This window comes from Xiphophorus maculatus, chromosome 11 (genome assembly GCF_002775205.1).
Source record: "Xiphophorus maculatus strain JP 163 A chromosome 11, X_maculatus-5.0-male, whole genome shotgun sequence".
Taxonomy (NCBI): Eukaryota; Metazoa; Chordata; class Actinopteri; order Cyprinodontiformes; family Poeciliidae; genus Xiphophorus; species Xiphophorus maculatus.
In genome coordinates, this window is record NC_036453.1 from 20095384 (window position 1) to 20104436 (window position 9053).

Here is a 9053-nt window from a genome sequence, read left to right on the forward strand (position 1 = left end):
AACGTCATCGCTAAACGGATTCCCATTTTGAGCCAGCGCTCAAAAATAAATGCTTCACCTTGAATGCCTCATTTGACATTTTAACGCGAGAAAAAAAACTTCATCAGAAAATAGCTGTTAAACATAAACAACAAATTAAGAGCAATCTGAATTCGTTTTACTTTTAGATAATTAATCTCGGTGGCATTTGTCGCTGTTGCTGAAGTTTAGGTAGCGTTTGTGTTTTAGCGCCTGTAAAAGTTTTAAGGAATGATAAAACCGAGAAACGCATCTTAAGGTGGAACAAATATATAAAAAGTCTACACCTGCTTGTTAAAATACAGAGCTTTCATGATGTAAAAAAAAAATTGTGCAATGATAAATCCCTTAAATATTTTATTTTAATGAGATATTTTTCATGTACAGCTAAACTGGAAACAAACAAATGAGTGACAAGGTTCAAACAAAGAAGAATACAAAAGCTGCAGTAACCTGGTTGTTGCCTGGTTACATCCTAAGCTACTTAGTTAAACCACTCCGTTTCGGTATGGAGTCTTCTTTGGTACACACCTGCCATTAACCAAAGTGGAGTTATTTAACATTAAATAAAGGTCAGCAGTTCTGGGACGGTTTTCTTGACATTTACATCCTTTAGCTAAAGAGTTTGTTTGTAGAGATGTTGCAAATGACCAAGGATCAACAGTAAATAACCAACAGGAAGTTCTGGTCTACATGTTTCTTCTACTCTCCATGTGTCTTTCAACCATTAAAGATAATGGTTGAAAGACACAAACCTTTTCTTCCAAAAAAAAGGGGGGATTTTGACCAGACAAAAATCACCTAAACCCTTGAGGAAGAATGTAGAAACATTATCTACATTATGTAGAAACCCAACTTGAACTTTAGGCTAACTTGGGAACAAACACAAAAACTGCACATCAGTTACAAGAATACAAAATCCACTGTGAAATGTGGTGGTGGCAGCATCATGAACTGGTAATGTTTTGTTCAGATGGAAAAAGATTTTCTCCAGGTGGATAAAAATCAGAAACATTTGTAAAGAACTAAAATCTTTAGGTATTTGCTAGAAAGCTGAACATGAATTCACCTAACTTTGCAGAATAAGATTGAACGATAAAATTGGAGAAAAAGGTGAAGGAGCAAGCAGGTCGCTGCAGCTTCTACATGTTGGAAAAATGCTTTTTTTTTTAACCCAGGTTGGTGGAGTTTTTATTCCCACTGCATATTTAAAGCAGTCAGAAGTGTGATTTCGTTATTGCTCCAGTCGTCCAACCATTGTGCAGCACACTTCTAAGGGATATGGTGTAGTGCTGACGTCCCTCTTCTCGTTAACTTCCCCGCTGCACCGCATCCTGCTGGCTGCAGAGGTTTAGAGCTGCGATCGCAGCTTCTCTCACGTCGTTGTTTGGATCATTGCATGCGACTCTGAGAAGAGAGCAGTACACGTCTTCATCCAACACCGACACGACACCGTCAACATTTACCAGGTTTCCCAGAGCCGCACAGCAGTGACGCCGTGTGACGGCGTCGCGGTCCGAGAGCAGACAGGTCAGCGAGGTCGCTGACCTCTGAGCTTCGTCTGTCCACCGTCTCTGCTCATCTGCATCAAACATCTGCTCCGTCACCGCGTCGCCAGCTGCTTCGACAGGTGAATGCGCTTGTTTACTGAGATTGTTCTCTTTGCCCCACCCTGAAGAGTCACTGCAGCTTCCTCCCATTTTAAACTTTGCTGCAATGTATCCCAGCCAGTTCCCCACCGCCCTGCAAGCCATCCGCCGCACCTGTGCGCAGGAGTCATTAAGAGCGTCTATCATCTGTCTGAAAATGTCAGCCTGCAGGTTACGTGCTTGATTAGCTCTGAATGGTTCCAAATTCCCCACAAACCTACATGTGGCAGCTCTGATCTGGTCGCACGGATGAGTCAGCGCCTGCTGCAGCGCTGCGGCCTCGACAGATATCCGAGGGGAAGCGGGCTGAGAGGAGCAGCGGGCCACTTGGGACAAGAGATTCAGGAGCTCCACAGCACAGTCCCACAGCTCATCCTGCCGCAGCAAGTCAGAGAGCAGAGAGCTGGCAGTTCTGGTCACAGCAGTCGGATTTTTGGAGGGAAAGAGCTGGTTGCTCTGAGTTGACGAAAAAAAGCCAGAAGCACCTCCTCCGACGTGGGACACAGAGCGCTCAGAATCACACAACAGCAAACGGCTCAGCAGGGAGAGAGGCAGCTCCAGCTGAGAAGGAGGGAATGTCTGAATTACCTGCAAAGCCACAAAAAAAAAAAAAATCAGAGCGCTTGTCACACATCCAACATTTGACAGCTCTGCCTTGCAAAGTACAAAGATGTTAAATTGTAAAGTATTGCTTCTCAGAGATGAGCACGGTGCAAGAGCCATTGTGTTTTGCATCAGACTTTTGTTTGACATTGAGGTCTTTATAGGAGCATGGGAAGGCCACTGACCTGCAGGAGGCTGGAAGCAACTTGACAGCTGTCATACACCTGCAGGACGCCGGCCATGGTGTGTGGCGGCAGGTCCAGCGCAAACGGAAAGCAGAGCAGGTGGCAGCTCAACGTGGACAGGGCGTCGCAGCTCAGCTCCATGTCGGCGCTCCCACAGGGAGGCTTGGCTGATAAATGAGGACTGCAGGGTATAAATGATGCTGCTGTTAGCTCACAGTGCTGGAGCTCTGTGGATTTATGAGTTCTAATCCAAAATGGTTAAATTAGGACAACACATTTTAGCAATTTTTACTGGGATTCAAAGTGACAAGCAAAGACAACATAGTGCATTACTGTGAAGTGGAAGGAATTTAAAAAAATGACACCGTGGAGAAGTTTGTTATGTAAAACCAACATTTTTGAGCTTTATATCATGTTACAATGTTATTCCCTCATCAAAAACACACTTGGAGTGTTGCTTTGATTCTTTCTTACATGTTGGGAAATCCTTCAATCTCCCATGTCAACCATTCAGGTGTGCCTAAATGTTTGCTCATACAATACACCGCCTATTTGCCTTAAAGTCTGTGCCACACAGTTCCTCCAGACTAGCGGCAGCAGCAATTATGAAACACGTGGTAGAACTGCATGTCTGCCGAGCTTGACACAGGAACTACTTCTCAGTCTGACACTCCTAAGAATGGCGGTAAAACAGCATAATGTCGTGAAGACATGCTGAAGGCAGTGTCAGAAAGAGCATAAGCTTCTTAGCGCGGCGCTCTGGAAGAGTGCAGCAAATGTTATGGTCAGACAGGAGTGTTGTCCAGTCAGATCGTCAATTCCCGAAACCACATATGCACAAAACAAACTGGTAATAGCGCACATGAGGTTAGTGTGACCCCACCGGATTGTGTACAGAGTAAAAAAACACTTGTGGAGTTCAAATGATCCCATTACTTAAGACTGCAGGAGAGTTAAAGAGATAGACTCCCAATTTAAAATGTATTTTTAATTATTTTTAACATATGCATCATTTTCATAACAACTGAAGGCAACATAGTTAGTTGATTGTGCCATTTTATAGCACAATCCGCCTAAAAACTGGCGGCACTTTTCATCCAAACGGAGCAAGAGACATTTTGCAAAGAAGAATGGGCAGAAATGACGGTTCTAAAAAGTTTTTGGCTCAGAGAAATAAACTCTACATCTTAATCTGAAAAAAAAAAACATTTTTAAAAATGATGCATCATTTTCTTTCCACATCACGTTAATGCACTACTTGGTATTGGTCTATTATAAAAAGAAAATCTTGAAAAGTTGTAAGTACTTTACACGGCGTTGTAAAACACTAACCAGTCGTTGCTCAGCAACCAGCAGAGCGTGTATACACATTGAGATGTTTTGTCAGAAAAAAGAGGAATGCATGAGTGCAGGTCCTTTGTGAAGATAAGCAGCGCAATAGACAGAAAGGAGTAAACTCCTGAAAAACGAAAGAAAAAAAAAGTCATTTTTAACATTTTCAATACTAAATGGAAAAAAAAAATAGTTTTGAGATTTGGGTTTTACCACTTGCTGAAAAGAAGTCCAGGTTCGGCGTTGGGCTTGCGAGCGAAGAACCAACTTTTTTCCACAAATCCAAGAACAAATGTGGATTTAACTTAGATGAGACTGATGCATTGTCATCCTGAGGAAAATAATAAATGAAACTCACAATGAGTAGAGATTTATTCCTGAAAATGTAGTATGTTTTGTCCAGCGCCTCACCTCAGACAACGCGTGTAGGAGTAAAGACAGGAGGCCATCATACAGTCCCCAACCAGGAGGCGGCAACACCAGAGGCTTAGAGTGCACAGAAACAAACATGTTATAAACAAGTGCAGGAAAGAATAGACTGTAATGAATGACGCATTGCTCGGTACCGAGGGATGCATTTTCAGCAGGGAAGTCAAATTCTCCACGTCAACAAAAACATCAACACCATGTAGAGTGAAGAGAGATAAAAGAGAAGCAGCAAGCGGCTAAAAAAAAAAAACAACAACAGAGAAGAAGCATCAAAATCTAATCTGATTTAAAAGGGGCAGCTTGATCTCATAAAATATTGTCAGGAACACAAAAACACAAGTCATGGTCAAATCAATACAGATGAAGAAGACGTCGTACTTCCAAAGAACAAAAATGTGCTTATTGGACTGATTTAAGTGAATACTTACTGCCAGAGCAGTAAGATTTGACTGATTGATAATCATCTCGAGCGGCTTAGCGAACTCTTCCAGTCTGCAGGGTGAAACCAGAGGAAGGTATGTAATAAATAGTCAGCCTGTAGTTGTGCTGTACAGTATTCAACAAAAAAGAAAGGAAGAAAACCTGGGCTCCTCTTCCACCCAACCACAATGCCTTTCCCAGTAGAACAGAATAAATTTAATAATTTCTCCAAGAGTAAGCACATTCCTCTGCTCCTGAAGAGAAAATACAAGAAAGTCAGGAGGTTTCTAGTAAACAGGAATTATTTTAGGTGTGCTTGTATTACAGAAAAGTGACCTTGATAAAATCAGAGTTTGAAACAGAATCTCTGATCAGCTCAAAGAAGGATTGTGGTAGTTTAAGTTCATGGCTGATGTGGTGAGACTTCTCGAGGTCAGGGGTCAGGATCAAGTTACGTAGGACCTTTAGCACATGCTCAATATGCTGCACATTTATAACACCAACACCTATCAGCTGAACAGAACAAGAGTAACCTTTAAGTTATTTTAGGACAGAATCATTAATTAATTGTGGAAACAAAATGAAATCACTTACCTGAACCTGAAATGCTGTAATGCTAGATTTAATTTGACATATGATGTCATTGTAGTTTATAGGCTTCTTCTGCTGCCTGCTTAGGTCTGTTTCCTGGACAAGATTCTCCCGGTGCCTTTCGGTAGCAACATCCTGAAGGAAGAAGAAATTATTTTCTCAGGACAGTTGTCTCAATACTTTCTAAATCGCAGCAAAAGTATTTACATCCCTTGAACAGACATTGGCTTGGCTCAGTGGTTCACTTTCTATGATAACCTATTACATTAAATCCAAAACAAAATATAAATATATTGAAGTTTGTAGCTCATGTGTGACAAAATGTGAAAAGCTTAAAAAGTACAAATACTTTTGCAAATGCAGAGTGAAAGCTGAAAGTTGCTGACCTGCCTATGAAGTGCGGCTGGTCTGTCGTTCCCTCTGAGCACGAGTCGCGGCCCGACCTCAACAGAGGGAAACTCCTGTTCATAGTCTCTGCTGATCTGACCCCTGATGAGAAAATGAGCAGAGTAACAGTATAATTCAGGTGTACATGTTTCATTACTTTCTATGCTTCCTGAAGCAAACCTTTGTTTTGATGTGGTGCGTGTTTTACTCTTCGGGTTCATGCTTTGATTGGCTGTCATGGCCAACTGGCCAGAAGCTGCAGGAACATCACTGCAGAGGGCTTTAGGCGACGCCATTACTGTAGCAGAATTCATCCTTTCACATCCTTCCTTCTTTTTCTGTTAAGCGACACCAAACAGCTTAAATGAGCATCTGAAAATGACCTCAAAAACTCTCAAATTTACCGCTAGCTAACTTTAGCACCGTCACTGCTAACCTCTCTCTTTTTGAGCTCCATCTCCTCCCTGGCCTTTCTCATTAATATGCTCTCTCCTGACGTCGGCACAGATTTTTCTGCCACTTGCTTCATCTTCATGGCCACCACGTCTGGGCTAGGTGTGACCGTCAGGGGGCTGAAGAGGTTTGTGTCTGACATCACTGCTATCGCCACAAAAACAAAGTTATTCAATTTAGAAATGTAAGCAATCTGAAATAACAGAGTCCTACAGACAACTATTTAAAGCTTTGGAAAATCTATTAAACTCATGGTCCAAAATATAAAGCTTGTTATCAACAAAAAGAAGCCGCAGTCAGTTTTTCTATTTGTTTTGGCAATATCTGTTGTAAATATTTAACGAAGACAAAATCTACTCTTCCAAAACAAGCTTCTGCCTGCACAGTGAGAAAACACCGGGCAAAATATCAGTGGTGTTTCAAATATCTCTACAGTTGCCTCCTTCAAACTTTATGAATGAGATTGTGTAACATTTCAGACATACTGTATATGTGACTACTGCACGGATTTGAAAACAATTTAGCTTAATTTTTGTACCTCTTGTGATGACATCAATACAAAAGGACAAAGCAGAAATGTTATTCTTTACTGTGTTTTTCAAGAATGTTGTATTGTCTAACAAAAACCTGACTTGGAAATTCTTACTTCAATAGTCAGGTGTGTTTTGATGACTTGAATACATTTTTCTTGTAGAAGAGAAATCATAAGATATCATCTATAATGATACAAAAAACGTTTAAGGATTACCTAAAACACCATCAGCAACAAAGGAATGGTGCAGGAGGTCTGGCCATGACAAACGTTTCTGTGGGTCTTTAGTCAACAAACCTTTCAGGAAACTCTGTGAAAGGCACAAAAACGTATGTTTTTCTTTATGGCTGATCAGATTGTATTGGTTGGGATGTGTAACGACGAATCTGAAACTTAACATGCTGATTAAAATCTCTTTCCTCTGCTTGTCACACAGAACAGTTCGTTCAATCTACTTGACTTGACTGGAAACTTTAGGATGCTAAAGGGCTGTACTGTACCATGCAGCTGTCGCTCATCGTGTCCGGCCATTTGATCGGATCTTTCACAATGAGCTGCACCAAGTGGAAGATGGAGTTGGTGTAGAATGGTGGCACCCCCGTGTGGAGCTCATACAAAATGCAGCCCAGCGCCCACAGATCAGCGGTGTGGTCATACGGCTTCTCCTCTACGATCTCAGGCGACATGTACAGCGGTGTTCCCTTGATGGAAGTCAGGACCAGGGTGGAGACGCTCATCGCTCTGGCAAACCTGTGGCAAGATTTTTGGGTAAATAAGAAGTTTGGAAATAGCTGCATTTAAACACTAAAAGACAAAACCTCACCCAAAGTCGCAGAGCTTCACCTCACCGCTTTTTCCAAGCAGGATATTTTGTGGTTTCATGTCACGGTGAAGGATGCGATGGGAGTGTAAATAATACAGAGCAGAGACCAGCTGGCAGGCAATCTCTCGCACCTTGGAAAATGTCGAGGAGTCAAATATGCATTTTGTACAATCAAGTGGAGAAAGTCATAGGCAAAACTAAAGTTTATGATCTGCATTATTATGGTTTTAATAATAGTTTTTGTTTTTTATCAGATTACGACAGCATATTCTGTAGAAAGAATGTGCGTCCAGAATACAAAACTAGAAACAGGGAAACCTAAAAAAGAAGTCACACAGGACAGACTTGCATCGTCCTTCAGGTAATCATGTGCTTTGTATGTTTTATATCTCATTATTTCATACGTCAGAGTTAGGTAACAAAACAACCAAAAATAATAGTACAAGTAAGTATTCTATATAAATACAGCAAACAAACATTTTACTTTAAAATATTCTATAGTAGTCTATAAAAAGTGTAAAGTGAATAGGTGTGGTTGGTTCTGCTGTTATTTCTGGTCTGGGATAAGCCCCCACTGTGTGTGGGCCCTACCACTGCCTCTGGATCTCAAACACGCCATGACTTTGAGCAATGAATACCTGGCTTTCTGGCAAGTTTCCATCATCCTCCAAAATCTGGAACAACTGGCCTTCTGCATACTCAGTTACAACCACAACCTATTACAACGAAACATTAGATTTTTGACAAGGCAAATGTTCTAGAAACTGCAAATTCTTACAAAGGTTATACTTTTTGATTCATTTTGCGTGTCTGCGTGTGTTTGTGTGCAAACAACAGCAAATTGAGCAGAGAGTTAAAAGTACCTCGGTTTCAGTCTCAAAGCTGTCAAAGAGCTGGACTATATTTGGGTGCCGAAGATCTCTCATAATTTCTATTTCTCTCTTCAAACTTCGCAGCTCCTTTTCAGTCCGACCCACTTTCGGCATGAACTTTAGAGCTACGACCTAATGATATAAACCAACAAAATGAATGAGACGGAGCGTCAAACAAACATGGGAATAAAAAGTTCGGATAAAGGAAAATTTACCTTGCCTGTGAACTTTTTTCTCCCCTTGTAAACTCGGCCGAACGAGCCCTCTCCCACCAGGTTCAGTACGTGATAAGAATCCATCTGAACCACCGCGGGCTTAACGGTCGAGCCGAAACAAACACTGTGATGATAATGTAGCTCTTATGTGAAAACACGAGTGGCAGTCAGCGTTATGAGCAAAACGTGCAACTTACATAAAACAAGTTATTAAGACTAACGACGATGCTTTTTGTCACGTCTGGAGACGGACAAAGCCTAAAGTTAATATTGAGTTGCGTTTCGAGTAACTGAAGAAACGGTTGTGTGGACCTACTTAACTGCCTAGCAATAAAAGTTATTATTAACTCCTTTAATTTGGCTTTTCATGCGTAAACCTTTAGATGTTATCATAGCTTGGACAAATTACGGCACTATATCAACAATAAATATATATTTTAAAATATTTTTACGACATAGTGAATAATTCAAATCCGGCATTTCTGTGGACAAAGAAATGGACGGGGGCCCTAAGCCTAGCAACAGCTGTTGCGTTCCTAGCAAC

General features: G+C 41.3%; 1 protein-coding gene across 3 annotated transcripts; it reads right to left on the reverse strand.

Annotated features, from left to right (window-relative positions):
• Positions 1 to 379: 379 nt before the first annotated feature.
• Positions 380 to 8736, reverse strand: stk36 (serine/threonine kinase 36). Of its 3 annotated transcripts, XM_023341755.1 has the most exons (20): positions 8707 to 8736; positions 8510 to 8633; positions 8286 to 8426; positions 8061 to 8138; positions 7423 to 7553; positions 7100 to 7349; positions 6816 to 6909; positions 6051 to 6214; positions 5795 to 5952; positions 5614 to 5716; positions 5231 to 5362; positions 4973 to 5149; positions 4799 to 4890; positions 4645 to 4708; positions 4354 to 4452; positions 4199 to 4273; positions 4001 to 4118; positions 3788 to 3914; positions 2456 to 2636; positions 380 to 2255 (listed from the first exon to the last, which is right to left on the reverse strand). In XM_023341755.1, the coding sequence occupies exons 2-20, from the start codon at positions 8591 to 8593 to the stop codon at positions 1329 to 1331; spliced, it is 3195 nt and encodes a 1064-aa protein (XP_023197523.1). In that variant the 5' UTR covers positions 8594 to 8633; positions 8707 to 8736; the 3' UTR covers positions 380 to 1328. The 3 variants fall into 3 exon arrangements, with proteins under 3 accessions (XP_023197523.1, XP_023197524.1, XP_023197521.1); XM_023341756.1 differs by lacking the exon at positions 8707 to 8736 and having other exon boundaries at positions 6051 to 6211; positions 8510 to 8677; XM_023341753.1 differs by lacking the exon at positions 8707 to 8736 and having other exon boundaries at positions 8510 to 8677.
• Positions 8737 to 9053: the final 317 nt, after the last annotated feature.